The 16,430-nt window shown below is 35.0% G+C and overlaps 1 protein-coding gene across 6 annotated transcripts in view; it reads right to left on the bottom strand.

Moving 5' to 3' along the window:
* The window catches only part of LOC136031781 (uncharacterized), a 163,571-nt gene that overhangs the window by 36,655 nt on the left and 110,486 nt on the right, over nucleotides 1–16,430 (bottom strand). For all 6 annotated transcript variants that reach the window (XM_065711554.1, XM_065711555.1, XM_065711558.1 and 3 more), the window contains 3 exons: nucleotides 10,906–11,142; nucleotides 5,292–5,460; nucleotides 1,413–1,517 (listed from right to left, as the gene is read on the bottom strand). In XM_065711554.1, coding sequence (XP_065567626.1) covers nucleotides 1,413–1,517; nucleotides 5,292–5,460; nucleotides 10,906–11,142 — 511 coding nt within the window. The remainder of the gene's footprint in view (nucleotides 1–1,412; nucleotides 1,518–5,291; nucleotides 5,461–10,905; nucleotides 11,143–16,430) is intronic.

Raw genomic sequence — 16,430 nt, 5'->3', positions numbered from 1 at the left:
ATGTTTAGTCATTTCCTCTATTGGTTTATATTTTGGCAAATAATTAAATTCTAACAAGCCTGATTATGAAACGGCAGAAGACCCATCGAAATGCCACTCGAGTCTCCGGTTACCGAAAATCCATAGCTACAGATGGTTTTAAAACACTGTCTTTTAATAATGTTCAATATAACCAGGCTTGTCTAAACGATTATCTTATTGCTACCAAAAAAAATTTGAATAGTCTTTGGAAGCCTGAAATTAACGCCAGAAACACTATGGCCAATGCGCCAATTAGAACTCATTTCACAAATAAACTAAAAAAGATTGAGTTTCCCCTGAATTGAGGCAGGATTGCCACTTCTTGTAATTTTTCCCAAGATCTTGAAATTTTAGTCCTCAGCTTGGGATCTTGCAAAAAGCGTATATATTAAACAATATTCTCGAAAACAAATCAAGCACATATATTATTATACAATAATTTTTTTAAACCTAAACTTTCCCAAATAAAGCATGTAGAAAGAACTGGCAGGGCCCAAAAGCTTCAAAAATCCATTCAAAATGTACACAGGGCCTTAAGCATCAGTTCTTCACTCCCCTTTCACAATGAATCTAGATTTTGAGAATTTTCTCCTTGCCTGAAGGCCTGGTTTTCGTCTTTCTTTGAATCTGTATTCTAAATATTAACGCTTTACTATGTGATTCAGAGGCCTTCAGCACCAGCTCCCAAAAATGTCAGCAAAACTAAAGAAAGAAAGAAAAATTGGCCAACTTTGAATTCCTCTATATAAGAGAAAAAAAGTAAATAAAAAAGCTAAGCAGAGAAGCATAGGCTCATTAAAATTTAGTCGACAAAAGCAAAAAGAGAAGGCCAAAGGGAATATGGGGGCTAAGAGAAAGTCAGCTAAGATTGACCAAACAATATAATATGTAGTTTCAAAAATGTTGATGACCAGTCGAACGTAGTCATAATAGTTGGAGATGGGAGAGGAGAAAAAGAGAGAGAGAGAGAGAGAGAGAGAGAGAGAGAGAGAGAGAGAGAGAGAGGAGAGAGAGAGAGAGAGAGAGAGAGAGAGAGAGAGAGAGAGAGAGAGAGAGAGAGAGAGAGAGAGAGAGAGAGAGAGAGAGAGAGAGAGAGAGAGAGAGAGAGGGACGGAGGGAGAGGGAAAACGAGATAGAGAACAATAGAAACAGAGAGAGAAAGGATTTGGAAGGGAGAGAAATAGAGAGACACAGAGAAAAGAAAGAGTAAAAAGAGACGGATAAAGTAAGAAGAAGAAAAGCCTGAATGCGGAAGTGCTCAACTCCGTAGCATCAAAAGTAGAAACAAGCCAACTGCAACCATCATTATAAAGATAATAATTTTTTTATACAAAAAGAAAGAATGGAAGACTTAAAGGAAAGAAAATTCTTCGAAATGTAGATGAACATACCCGAATGGAGACTAGAATTAGATCCTCTTCTTGCAGTGCTGGATCCAGATAAACTCGAATTCGAACCTTTGCTACCTTCACTCCGCTTAATACTGCTGCTCGACTCTACAAATTTAAAAGGACATTCTTGAAACTACAGGCGAAACAGCGATGTTAAACTTAAGAAATTGTACCTTTCAAAATAAAAAAAGGGATAGAGGGATATATGAAAAAACTGTGGTCCCCTACATTAGGAAAAATTAAACAAAATATCACGCTAGTTCCTTTCTTCTTACTAACTGGTACAAGCACTGCTAAAATTTTATATTTGTTCGCTTGTTTTTTTCCCTTATTATTTTTTTAATCGTTTTAATTTTTTGTATATTTAAACCTATTAAATTCCCCCGTATATACATAAATATTTTTTTTAGTAAGTATTACCTGTTTTATCTTTTTTAACATATTATGACCAATCTCAGCTTAAACAATGACTAAAGAATCGATTTTCATTCTGATATTTTTAATTTTTTTCGTTTTTTTTTTGCCTGTCTTTTAATTCGAATTCGGCCTTTTGGTCCTTGTAATAGAAATCGTTTGAAAAATATATTATCTTATCTAAAGGATACGAAAATCACAAAATAGCTACTTAAGAACCAGAAATAACAATCTTAGTGGTACAATCAGATAGCAAAGAGAAAGATGAGCAAGAATGATTATAAAGCACTGCACCAATTTCTCGCCCTCACGAATTTACATTTGATTGAGCGTAGAATCGGTTTCTGGCATATTTGGTGATGCCCGTAATCATGAAAAATTGGCTGAACTAGCCTCTTACTCTTCATCGGTGGAAACAACACCACATCTCAATTAAAACGCGAATTTTCCCTTGGCATAATTTGAAATAATCCAAGGCCGAAAATGCAAAGGCTTGTGAAACGATAGGGGTACAGGGAAAATAGCCAAAAGTTTGAGCGAATCAATTCATTGTGGGTCCCCTCCCCTGAGATAATCAAATGAAGAGCGCGCATTGATACTAACTGAAGATGAAATTTGGATACGTCGCTCACTGAATAAGTTTTGCCAGAAGTAATTGTAGATTCCTATGAATAGTAAACACTAGGAATATGGTTACTGGACAAAGGCTTGGGTGAAATATGAAGTAACTGGGAGAGAGTATGCCCCAAGGACTACAGATCAGAGAAGCAAAATCTTGGTAACAGGGTCACAATTGGCCAACAAGCTGTCCGTTGAGCAAACCGTTCATCATTCGTAGCTCCCAAAGGGGCTCCTCCCCCCAAAAGAAATTAAATCTCTCTTAGAGTTGTCAGGACTCATCTCAGATTCTTTCCCAAGCTTTTCCAATCCAACCCAACATTCAATATCTCCCAATTTTTCCATAACCCGTTGCAGTCCATTCAATTTTATTTTATGAGTATCTTTAGTTTTTCTTAAAACGTCTTGGACCTCCTCCTCCCTCCTAAGCTTTTCGTCTTACTGCAGTTTTTTAGTTTTCCCCACTGGGTCTTGAACCTCTTTGTCCCCCTCTGAGCTCGCTTTGCAATTCACCGAAATTTTTATTCTCCACACTCGCAGACTGAATTTGTAAATGACATTCCTTTTTTGTGTATCTTATCTCTTCCTTTCTTTCCTCCAATATCTTTGTTCCACAAAATAAACCATCTTCAACTTGAAATTAGACCATAGTGTCCTTTTTCTTAGATTTCATAGTTCTGTTATAGTCTTGTTTTATTCCCAATGGATATTAGACCTCTTCGTTCCCCCTAAGCTCTTTTTTCTTCTCGCCATTTTGTGATTCTCCTAAAATTTTGTTTTCCGCTACTGCAGACTGAATCTGCCAATTTTTTCTCTTTTTTGCGTTTATGTTTCCATTTCTACTTTTCTCAAATTTCTCAATCGCGCAAACTAAATCTTAATTGGACTCCAGTGTCCAATATCTTTGACTACATGTCTTTATTGTATTTGCGTTTAACATTCTTTTTTTTCCATTTTGTTTTCTTTTCTTTTGCCGTAGTATCAAAGAGATCTTCCTCAAATTGCAGTAGAATTCCCAGATTTGGTTTTTCATATTGTAAAAAAATTTCTCGAACTTTACGAGGAAAAGAACATACAATAAATTTCTTCTCATTGGCCATGTGCCAGATAAACTCATCTGGCAAAATGAGTGTTTCACTTTGGTATGTACTTGTTGGTGTCTCGTATTCGTTACATTACGTTGGTGTCTCATGTTCGTTATATTACGTTGGTGTCTCGTATTCGTTACATTACGTTGGTGTCTCGTATTCGTTACATTACGTAGGTGTCTCGAATTCGTTACATGTGTTTTGAAGTTTACTATTTTCTAAAAAAAATTCCCGAAAAATCAACTTCGCGCGTCTTATTTTCAGTATGAAGTGGCCTAGCCACTTCTGCATCCCATTTTTCCAATTATCAATATTTTGAGCCGGAGTATCAAGCATTTCGTTTTTTCCACAGGGTAGCTTAGCCTCCCATTTTATTATGGGCCGATCCGCCTTCCCGCATAGTTAACGAAGTAGCAAGTTTTTCCGTAAAAGCGTTCTGAAGTTTTCTGTTTTTTGAAAATTCTATCAAATGTTCCGAAAAATTTTTCCGAAAATAGAAGTTGCTTTTAAGGATAGGAGATTTCCAACATCCCCAAAGTCTCCTCCTGTCAAACCATCTACTGCAAGAGCAGGAACTAAACCTACTTTCATCGTTTTTCTCTGGGCTGTACCGCCCTTCTTTGCAATTCTATTCTAGCCCAAGCAGACGGGCATGGGAGCTTATCTCCATAATATAATGCCGTAATTTTATTTTTATGGTCTATGTTCGTTCTATTAATTAGCTCAGTTCGCATATAAGTTTGGTCAATGTCAGAATCAATTGCCATTTCAACTAATTCCCCGTTTAATTTTCCGTATATTTTACGCGACTCGGCAAACGCGTAATTTTTTCATTATTATGGGCCATGGCCCAGACTGTCGTTTTATGCAATTTTCAATTATCTGTACTGGGGCACGAGGTCCTGCTAAATACCCGTTACGAGGTCCTTCTAAATATGAAATTTCATTAAGATCCGTTCATTCCTTCGTAGGTTAAAAATATCTCGTTTTTTTTTTCACATTATTCAGAATTAACCCTCCGCCAACTCCCCCAAACAAGGCAGATCCGTTCCGGTTATGTCAATAACGTATCTAGGACTTCTACTTATTTTCCCACCAAGTTTCATCCAGATCCCTCCACTCTAAGCGTTTTCTAAGATTTTAGGTTCCACACCCCTTCCAACTCTCCCAATGTCACCGGATCTGGTCGGGATTTAAAATAAGAGCTCTGAGACACGATACCCTTCCAAACATAAAATTTCATTAAGATCCCATCACACGTTCGTAAGTTAAAAATACTTCATTTTTTCTATTTTTTCCGAAGTAACCGACCCCCACTCCCCCCCCACATGGTCAAATCGGAAAGACGATTATTTCTAATTTAATCTAGTCCGGTCCCTGATGCGCCTGCCAAATTCCATCGTCCTAGCTTACCTGGAAGTGCCTAAAGTAGCAAAACCGGGACAGACCGACAGGCCGACAGAATATGCGATCGCTATATGTCACTTGGTTAATACCAAGTGCCATAAAAATTGAAGCATCTAAATTAAATTACAAGAAATAATAAATGATATTGTATGAAAATTAATTCTAAAACTTACTCTTTTTCTTGGACTATTTTCTATACTTCTGGCAGTTGCACTTAAGCAGTGGTGGCAATTAACAAAATTTCAGGAGGAAGCGGAGCATACAATATTTAAGGAGGAAGGGGAGCAGTTCTGGTTGGGAACTGCAAGGTATTGCAGTTGAATGAAGCAGAAAGATTGAAGAGAGCACTAACCTGCCAAACGGATCGTAGAACCAGGCCTACTTCGACTTCCTAAGTCAGATTTGTCCACATGTATAGTTTTTGGACGAGGTTTACCTGATGAAGCATTACCACCTGCTTTTGGTCTCATCCTCACATTTTGCTTAGTCATAACGGGTTCTGGCATTTTCAATGTCCTTCCCTGTGAATTTAAATCAGCAATTAGAAAAAAGAAACAAAGATGCTGCATTTTTATCCATATATTCATGGATATTTTATACATTTAATTTGTTCATTTACATGTATTTGTTCATTTATTTTGGTCACATGTTTGATGTACTTTCAATCATATATTTATCATATATTCATAGATGATTAATTCAAAAACTGAAACATTATGACAAAAGTTCCAAATCACGAAAAGTAAGTAAATCATGATGACACCAAAATTTCAGCTCCGACTTAAACAAGAATTTGACAAGACTGAGATTCAGCCGAAAAAGCACTAAAACCTAAAAATGTGGAATATTTCATGAAAAACTATAACTGGTAGGGCACTTCTTCTGAGAAATATTAAAAAAAAAAAAAAAAATTTAAGAATATAAAAAAATGAAAGAAAATAAAAACAAAGATTAAAGATGCTGTATTTTTCTTCGCAGTAAAAACAATTTGTCGTGTTATTACAGGTAGTATTACATGCAAAAAACACGTAATACTACGTGCAAACGTGTAATACTAGGTATTACACGTACAAAAAGCTATGCCGTGGTATTTGAGCTGGCAATAGGACAATCTGACATAGTCAATACAAGCAACAGTAAAGACGAAAAGGTTCATCTTGAATCTTGAATGCACAACTGGTGAAAAACATATCGAGCATATAAGCAACAGCTTGCTTCTGTGCTCGAGCAATAAGAGCATTCTAGAGTGTATATAGAATATACTTAGTAAAAATGGCTTAAAAAAACTTATTTTTAAGGAATATCCTTTTGACTGTCCGAAGTCACGAGTCAATCAAGTTCTAATAGGCTAAAACGTAAAAATTAAAAACGTCAAAAGTAAAAAACCTCTAAAATTCAACTTCTATAATTAAAGTCTTTAAAAGTCTGCAAATCAACAAAATGGTCAAACTAACCCAAAAGAAAATGGCAAAAGACTTTTCTCTTTTTTTTGGTATTAACCCTTACTAAGGGTTAATAATCCTCAAATGAAAAAAAAAAAATATATACAAAGATCAAAATTTTGTAGCCTTCAGGAAAAAAAAAGCACTTTGCAGGCAAAGAAAATTCCTGATTGAAAATTTTTAGTTAGATTTCTTCTACTAAAAGGAATGAGTTTCCCAGTATTCTTCGTGATAAAGAATACAGCCTCAATGGCATAATTATGCGTAAAGTACATAAAAAAAAGGAAGAAAACATAGTAGACATGTTTACAATGGGAGCTCGGCTATCTTCTTTTTTCTCTATTTTTCATAATCTGCTGCAGTAGGCAGTAAATAATAACAATATCAAGCTATTTCTTAACATAGCTCATATTCAAGAAGCTGATACCTATTCTAAAAGTAAGTTGATGCTAAATATTACTGCTAAGAAGATGGGCTTTTTTTTAGCTTGATTTGCACAGCCTTAATTAAATGTTTATAAAACACTATAATAAAACAAACATAGCCCAGTACTGCTAGGAATCGTATTTTAAGCTCTTCAAAAGTATGATAAAATTCTAGTTTAGCTACTTTTTGCTATCTTGGTAAGGGGTTATGTTAGAAAAATAAAACTTTCAGGGATGGCTCTAAAGACTAAACTATGTCCTGGGAGGGTTCCTACTGCTTCTAGAGGGCGCTGACCTTTAATGACTTTAGAATCTTTGCATTACAAAAGCAAAACCTTGCAAAATGGATTTTCTGCTTAGATGAAGTACAATAGAACTGTTTTCAGCTTCTGAACTTTGCTTAATCCCAATTTTTGCGGTTTCAAAGATTTGTATACATATTTCCTAAATTTAGAATAAAAAACTCATTGATATGGCTTAAAATTCTACTCAAACAACAGCAATTGCATTTTCAGAACTAAAACCATAGAAAAAGAAACTGATAAATGAAAATTAATTAATTAATTAAATACATCTGTCGAACCTTTGAAGGGATCGCTTTAAAGGAATGCTATTTACAGTCCTTAAAACATCAATTTCCTGAAACCGGACGTTCTTTTTTCTGCTCTCCATTGATATATTTCGCCACTGTCACACCTAAAGGTCGTGTCTGGCATGTGTTGACTCAAATTCTACAAAAATCTGGAGCAGAACGTTCTATTTTTCTGCTCTTCTACTGTCACACCTAAAGGTCGTATCTGACATGGGTTGACTCAAATTCTACAAAATTCTGGAGCAGAACGTTCTACTTTTCTGCTCTCCTACTGTCACACCTAAAGGTCGAATCTGATATGTGTTGACTCAAATTCTGAAGCAGAGCGTTCTATTTTTCTGCTCTCCTAGCGTCACACCTAAGGTCTTATCTGACATATTTTGACTCAAATTCTAAAACCAAAGCATTCGATTTCTCTACTCTCTTGTAAAATATTTCTCACTGTCACACTTAAAAGTCGCATAAAATAATTGCCGGAAATCATTCGTCGCTATTGCACCCAAAGGTCATATATGAAATTTGAACTCTTATGAGGTGATTGCTAAAAAAAACTTTTCGTCAGCTGTTCCCAAAGGGAGGGTCAGCATAATAATTTTGATCAGGATGGTTAACGTTTCATTGAACCTGCATTGTCCTGTTAATCTTCCCCTTGAACACAGCTAAGCAAATCCTTTGTGGCCATTATTTCAGACGTTTGTAACGTCAGGCGAGACCTTTAGATATGACATCGACGACATATATATTATTTGTTTAATACAAATAGCGATTTCTTAACATAGCGATTTCTTAACATAGCTCATATTGAAGAAGCTGATACCTATTATAAAAGGGTTGATGCTAAATGTTACTGCTAAGAAGAAGGGCTTTTTTTCTGCTCTCCATTGATATATTTCGCCACTGTCACACCTAAAGGTCATATCTGACATGTGTTGACTCAAATTCTACAAAAATCTGGAGCAGAACGTTCTATTTTTCTGCTCGCCTAGTAAAGGTCATATCTGACATGTGTTGACTCAAATTTTGAAACAGAATTTTGGAGCAGACCGTTCTATGAGCAGACACAGCTAAGCAAATCCTTTGTGGCCATTATTACAGACGTTTGTAAATGTCAGGCGCGACCTTTAGATATGATAGCGACGACATATATATTATTTGTGCCGTTTCCAGGTTATAGACATTGATATTTAACATTCATTTTTTGACATTGTAAATGTAAAAAAATCAGTTGACTGCTTTTTTCCTGAATAGAATAGAAATGGAGGCATTAGGATGCCAGCTATTATAATAATAATAATAATTTATTTATCACCCACTTCACAAAACAAAGGTTAAGTGGAGTAAAATACAAAAGAAAAATAGCAAAAGTAATACAAGAAACAAATTTAATCACAAACAGAAAAAAGACGGATAAGGCGATGAAAACATCCTAGCCTATAAAGCGCTTAAATAGCTAGCTTGGCAGATAATTTTCGAGACTATTGAGACGGAGTATACAATATTATCAGTAAACTTTAATATTATATTCGAAGATTACTTAGAAGTGATTCAAAAATTATCAACCAAATAACCTAAGGTTGACGGCTTCAATCAAGCGCTCAGAACCAAAGGTATGAGCTATCCAAGTCAGTATTTTAATACAATCATCTATTAAATTAGTATTTTTAATAAAGATAAGTGTTTTATATCATGGTTGCAGCGGTAGATGCGACCTAGTAAAGAGCGAATCATGGCCCAGATTAATCAAAAATTAGAAAAAGCGTTTTTAAAAACTAGCTAGCGAGAAAGAAATGTAAAAAAAAAACTATTCACCAAAGGAGGATCTGCAGGATATTTCAAATCAAACTACTATTGAAAATGCACAGCTCAGCAGATTCACCCTTTGAGAACAGCTTAGTATATGGGGGTTGGTAATTATCCCTTAGGTATGGTCAGATACGACCTTTAGGCGTGGCAGTGACATTATATCTTAGAATAACGAATTTAGTATTACTGCAACCGAAGTTAGACACACTTGATCCAATTATAAACCAAACAAAAGGCAAAAATAGTAATTAAGAAAAAGAAATCAAGAAAATGTAATAAAAATATACAAATATATACAAAATACACAAAAAAATAAACAAAGGAAGGTATGAACCATAATAAAAAAAAAGAAATCAAAGAATAAAAAAAAAAATAAAGCCATTATAAAGTAAAAGAAACCAGTGAATAAAAAGGAAAAAAAGAAAAGTACAATTAAAAAGATTCTTTTTCTTCAAGAAGTTTCAGTCGAGTTCTGCGATATCGGAAATGTTCCAGTGATACAAAACTCGCATAATTAAGCATAGATGCCATCAGAACCTCTTATGCATCACCTTAGAAGACATCCAAACTAAGGCGTTGTTAGATTTGATGGGATATCCCACTCAAGTAGTCCGTTTTAAATGCATTTACATGGAAAATAAAAACAAAAGCAGATAGAGATGAGTGACAGCCTAGAGCTCAAAAGTAATCTGCAGAAAATTGTAAGTACATTCCCTTTTCATCGTTTTTACACGTAAAATTGTGAAGAAGTTGACACTTTTAACAAGAAGTTATAGCTACGAAGGTAGCGGGCATTTAGTTGTCCACTACCTGTAGTGAACTACTATAGTCTGTTGGTGTAAAGACAGTGGGCATAATTAGCCTGTTATTTACCGTCTTTAGTCAAGTTTTCAAGTCTCCAAGTTTTCTTGACCGCCTTCAAGTTTTCACTGTTATTTATGTTTTTCAAGTTTTCTTGTCTTCATTATAGTTTTCAAGTCTTCAAATTTTCAACGTTATTTATGCTTTTCAAGTTTTCATGTCTAGTATTTAAGTATACAAGTATCATAGTATTCAACTGTCATTTGTCTTCAATCAAGTTTTCAAGTCTTCAAGTTTTCTTGGCCGTCTTCAAGTTTTAACCGTTATTACGTTTTTCAAGTTTTCTCATATTCATTATAGTTTACAAGTCTTCAAGTTTTCTTGGCTGTCTAAAAGTTTTCAACGTTGCTTAGGTTTTTCAAATTTTCATGTTTTCATCCTAATCTTCAACTGTAAATTTTCTTCAATCAAGTTTTCAAGTCTTCAAGTTTTCTTGACTGTCTTCAAGTTTTCAACGGTATTTATATTTTTCCAGTTTTCTTGATTGTTTTGAAGTTTTCAACGTCTTCATTCTAGTTTCCAACTGCCAACTGTCTTCAATCAAGTTTTCAAGTCTTCAAGTTTTCTTGACAGTCTTCAAGTTTTCACAGCGTTTTATTTCTCTTACAAGGGATATTTCATAAGATGATATATCACATTACCCACTAAAGGAGAAATTTATTCAAGGTGAAAGGTACAAAATTAAAAAGAGAAAAACAGGCAAATTATGAGAAAAACAGAACATCATTCATTTTTTTTCAAACCCAAGAGTGAGGCAGGCAAACAGGCCCCACTCCCTTACATTCACTCCTACTTCAACGAGATACATAATATCTCATCAAAGTGGAATAAATGTTTGCTTACCTCTTTTTCTGCTTCCTCGGCAGCTTTTTTTAACTTGTATTGCTCAAAAATGGCCGCTCTCCGTGCCTTTTCTTCTTCCCTTTTTCTTATTTTTTCTTCTTCCTTTTGCGCCTCTTCGTCTTTTTTAAGTTGAGCTTCAAGCTCTTTAAGTCTCTTTGCCTCTTCAACCTCTTGTTTCCTCTTGAGCGATTTCATAAGTAGAATCTCCTTTTTTCTCTCCATGTCATCCAAAGTACCCTACAAAAATTCATGATTCTTTATGTGGGTAAAATTCATTTGGAGGAAGTTTTTTTTTTTGGTTTAGTTACTGATCTCCACATGACGAATTTCGAAGGAAAATCAGCGATTCAGAAAAAAACATGTGATTTAAAAAAATGAATTTTGCGAAAAATGACGATTCACAATGACACTTTGTCAGCACGAGAGAGAATTCAATATAAAAACAAAGAAATTTCTTTTTACAAAAATTGATACCCAAGAAGAGTATTAATTCCGTGAGATGAAATTATATATAAAAAAAAAAAAAAAAAAAAAAAAAAAAAAAAAAAAAAAAAAAAAAAAAAAAAAAAAAAAAAAAAAAAAAAAAAAAAAAAAAACAGAACAAACAGAACAAAAACGATTGAATACACAATACTGAAATTAAGCTTACTAAAGCTTCTGAACAAAAATAACACTGAATCTTTTTATATTGAATATGACTGCGATTTCCTATTATTGCTGCACCTGACAAAAAGTGCATCAAATAGAGAAAATCAAAGCATCTATTCATAAACAGAGATTCCCATTATATTTAGTCAAAGACACCATTCTGAGAAAAAAATTGGAAAAAAGATGGCCCTGAAATTCATTTCCCCCTCTCCTTTCTAACAACCCTACAGCCAGTGGCGTCAATTAGGGGGAGAGGCCATGGGAGTCTGTGCCTAGATTTAAAAAAAATGCCCTTTAGAAGGTGTTGATACTGAATAATGCCTTTTTAGGTAATTTCATTGAAAAAAATTGTCTCGCCCTTCACCTAGATTTTGATGAATTGACACCACAGTCGGCAATCCAATGAAACTTTCTATGAAGCATTAAATCACAATTATATATATCCGTGATTCTCAACGTGGGACACATGCCCGACCGGTGGGGCATGGCAATATTTTGGTGGGTCATGGGCAGAACGTTCATCATTCGGCTGACTTTACTTTATAGCCTTGGTTTAAAAAAGAAAAGTTTTTCATGTGAATGGTGCCACATCCAAATGCATTTAAAGAGCACAAAAAAAACATGATAGGGTTGCAATAACCTTATACATTATATAAAAGGAGTGTTAGTGTAACTGATCCCATGTAACTGAGCTTCATTGCAACTCAACCCTATTTAGCCGAACTTTCGTGTAACTCAGCCCACGTTTAACTGGACCGAGGTGCAACTATACATTTCCTACTGCAATTTCACACTATAGTGAAAATTTCGAAATTAGATGGAAATGCAACACAGAGGCAGTGCACTTTGCCCCTCAGAGATTAGCCCTTATATGTGTGATTGGTTGACAATAGCCCCAACATATTTGTTTTTGTTCTTATTATTTTGAAATGTTTGTCTTTAAAAAGAAAACTTGAAAAAAAATTAAAGCACGACTGAGAAACAGTCGGCTGAACGTTTTTGAAATCAAGGAACATAAATAAATCTGGAAAATCATCAGTTTTTACAGGCGAACAAACCATCTTGCTAGCGCACCTGAATAGGGAATTAATTATGGAGGAGGGATTATATATTGGTTTAAAGACACTATTTAGTTAAGTTTGAAAAAAAATTGTTTTTAACAAAACTGTAATATTTTCCTTAATCAAGCATCCATTTTTTCAGGCGAGTATCCCATCTTATCAATGTGTATGAGATGTCTATTATAGGCAGCGCTATAGCGCTGCCTTAGTAAAGAGCGATATGGCCACTTTTTTTTTTCTTTTAGAACTGGGCACTTCTTATCGAAGGAGTTGTCATAGAAACTTGGACAAGGACTCATTCGATTGAAAATTGAAAGGACTAGTGCCCTTTTTAATAGTTGGAAGTGATTGGAGGAAAACTAACCCCCTCCAACGCCCACCATTTCCCCAAACATGTTAAATCAAAACTTTGAGATAGCCATTTTGTTCAAAATTGTCGAAAGGTCTGGAAATTATGTATTTGAGGATGACTACCCCCCACCCCACAGCCCTCAGGGCAAGAGTTGTATGTTATGCCCTGGGGCATAACATGCCCCATATATATATATATATATATATATATATATATATATATATATATATATATATATATATATATATATATATATATATATATATATATATATATATATATATATATATATATATATAGAGAGAGAGAGAGAGAGAGAGAGAGAGAGAGAGAGAGAGAGGGTGATCGTATAAACTTTGGTGGGGATTATTTGGATTCGTAATCAGAAGTTCTAGTGCCTTTTTAAGACTCAGAGTGATCGGAGGGTGGATACCCCCCCCCCCCTCCCAACACATCGTATTTTACCGAAATACATCTTATAGAAATTTTAGGAGGCCATTTGTTGTCGTAGAAACTTTGAAAACAACTCATTCGATTGGAGATTAAAAGGGTTAGTTCCTTTTTTAGTAGTCGAAAGTGATTGGAGGGCAACTAAACCCCCTCCCTCGTCCACCATTACCCCAAACACATCCAATGAAAATTTTATCCAATTTAGCTTATTGGTTTGGAATTGAAAGGGCTAGTGCCCTTTTTAATAGTCCAAAGTGAGTGGAGGGCAATTAACCCCTTCCCACGCCCACCATTTCCCCAATTCCATCCAATTAAAATTTGTAGATAGACTACAAAATACGTTTGAAGTGTTTTCGACGGTCATTTGTTTGTTTGTCTTTTTTTTTCAGTAAAGCGTTGATTGTGTTCTGGTCTTGAGAAGGTATAGGGGTTATCAGCCCCGCTCATGTTAATTTTTGCTCGTTTTGAGTTTGACTCGGCTATTTATTGTAATTTCTGTTCGTTTTGAATTTCATTTATTTATTGATATTGATTTGTGGCAGTTTTACGCTTGGAAGATTATTTGATTTTATTTTTGCTCATTCTTGGCTTAATAGAGCTCTTTACTTTTCTTTGAAAAACTTGTCGTATGGGAAATTTTTTTTTCAATTAATTCTTCATAGAAAAGGGAGTTACGAATAGATTTAAGTAGAAAGTCAAAAGGCTCTATGTACATCTAGGTTCTCAAAATAGCTTATCTGCAGTGTAAAAGGAACGGCTAAGATAAGGTAAATATTTATTAATACAATAGTTTTAATATAATTTCTACTTTAGCTAACAGAGAACAGAGCTCGATGTATTAGCTTAATACGTTGAACATGGTCAATGTATTATGTCAAGTATTATAGAAAGTATTATGTCAAGTGTAAAAGTTTTTTTTTTCCTTTATAAACCGGTGTACAGTGAGTACCTCCTCACCAATGTGTCTAATCTTACCATTAATTGTAAGAATAGATTCAATATTGGTCAAAGATGAAGGTATTTAGGAATGTTTAAGAATAGTGCTTTATCTTTAAAATAGTAACATTTTTATAGGTCAAGTATTCACTTTCACATACAAGAATACAGTGTCTCTGAGCTTACCCATTAATCAAAATGGATAAATTAGATACATGTCAAAATAAAAAAGGATATCAGTATTTTAAAAATGGTGTTCTTTCAAAAAATGGTAATATTTTAGCTGATCAAGTTTCCATTTTCACAGGCAAGGATAGGGTTTTGCCAGTGTGCCTGAACTTACCATTGTAAGTGCATGGTAAGCATTAGGGTAAGTTTGAAAACGATGTGATTCTTCAAAAAACAACAATATTCCTCAAGCAATCGGTTTAACAGGTAAGGGTACCATCTAATAAACATGTCTGAGCTTAACATCAGTTACAATGGGTGGATTTGACATAGCTCAAAGTGAGACACATTTAGGTAAATTTGAAAACGATATGTTTATTAAAAACAACAACATTCCTAGCCAAGCATACATTTTTACAGGCAAGAGTACCGTTTTATCAGCATGTCTGAGCTTACTATTAGCTATACGAGTAGAGGTATAGGCCAAAGAAGAGGGTATTTATGTAAGTTTAAAAATGGTGCTTTATATTAAAAATAGTTACTTTTTTCCAGGTCAACTATCCATTTCAGCGATACCGTCTCACCAGCGTGTTTGAGCTTGCCATTAGTTACAGGCGATGGATTATTCACACATATGCAAAAGAAGAAATATCTAGATAAATTTTAAAAGAGTGTACTTTGGTTATTTGTTGTTTTTTTTAACCAAGGACAGTGAACCCGAAATCTGGTTTTCTGAATTTGTTAAGTGGAAAATTATATAACTGGGGAAATCTTCGAAAATCGGTAATTCGATTTTTGAAGAAAGGACCTCCAAACGTAGTTACACTGTTTCCGGTAATAGTTTTGGCTCAATTAAAAAAACAAGAGCTAAGGGCTCATATGGCACTTGTGACGAGACCGGAAGAGCCAAGAGCCAAGAGTTCATGTGGTATGAGCTCTAGCAAAATTCTAAAAAAATCAATAAATTGATTTAAAAAGAAAATCAGAGGCTTAATGCCAGTCGGAATTTAAAATAAAAGCTCTGAATCACGAGGTCCTTCTAAATATCAAAATTCATTAAGATCTGATCACCCACTCGTAAGTTATAAATACCTCGTTTTTTCTAATGTTTCCTCTCCCTTCAGCCCCCCAGATGGTCGAATCGGGGGAAACGACTTTATCAAGTCAATCTGTGCAGCTCCCTTAGACGCCTACCAATTTTCATCGTCCTAGCACGTCCAGAAGAACCAAACTCGCTAAAGCACTGAAACCCACCCCCTAACTCCCACAAAGAGAGCGGATCCAGTACGGTTACGTCAATCAGGTATCTACGACATTTGCTTATTCTACACATTAAGTTTCATCCCAATTTCTCCACTCTAAGCGTTTTCCAAGATTTCCGGTTTCCCCCTCCAACTCCCCTCAATGTAAACACATCTGGTCGGGATTTGAAATAAGAGCTCTGGGACATGAGTTCCTTCTAAATATCAAACTTCATTAAGATCTGGTCACCCGTTCTTAAGTTAAAAATACCTCAGTTTTTTCCAATTTTTCAAAATTAACACCCTCCAGCTCCCCCAAAAAGAACGGATCCGTTCCAATTATTTCAGTTACGTATCTATAACTTGTGCTTAGTCTTCCCATCAAGTTTCATCCTGATCTTTCCACTCTAAGCGTTTTCCAAGATTTCCGGTTTCCAATATTTCTGTTTCTCCCCTCTAACCCTCTATGTCCCACGATCGGATTCGAATTGAAAATGGAGCATCTGAGACATAAGATCCTTCTACATATCAAGTTTCATTAAGATTTGATCACTCATTCGTAAGATAAAGATACCTCAATTTTCACGTTTTCCAAGAGTTCCGGTTTCCCCTTCCAAATCCCCCCAGTGTCACCGGATCTGGTCGGGATTTAAAATGAAAGCTCTAAAG

This window comes from Artemia franciscana, chromosome 10 (genome assembly GCF_032884065.1).
Source record: "Artemia franciscana chromosome 10, ASM3288406v1, whole genome shotgun sequence".
Lineage (NCBI taxonomy): Eukaryota > Metazoa > Arthropoda > Branchiopoda > Anostraca > Artemiidae > Artemia > Artemia franciscana.
Note: the sequence above shows the minus strand (reverse complement) of the source record. Positions and strands in the feature narration are given on the sequence as shown.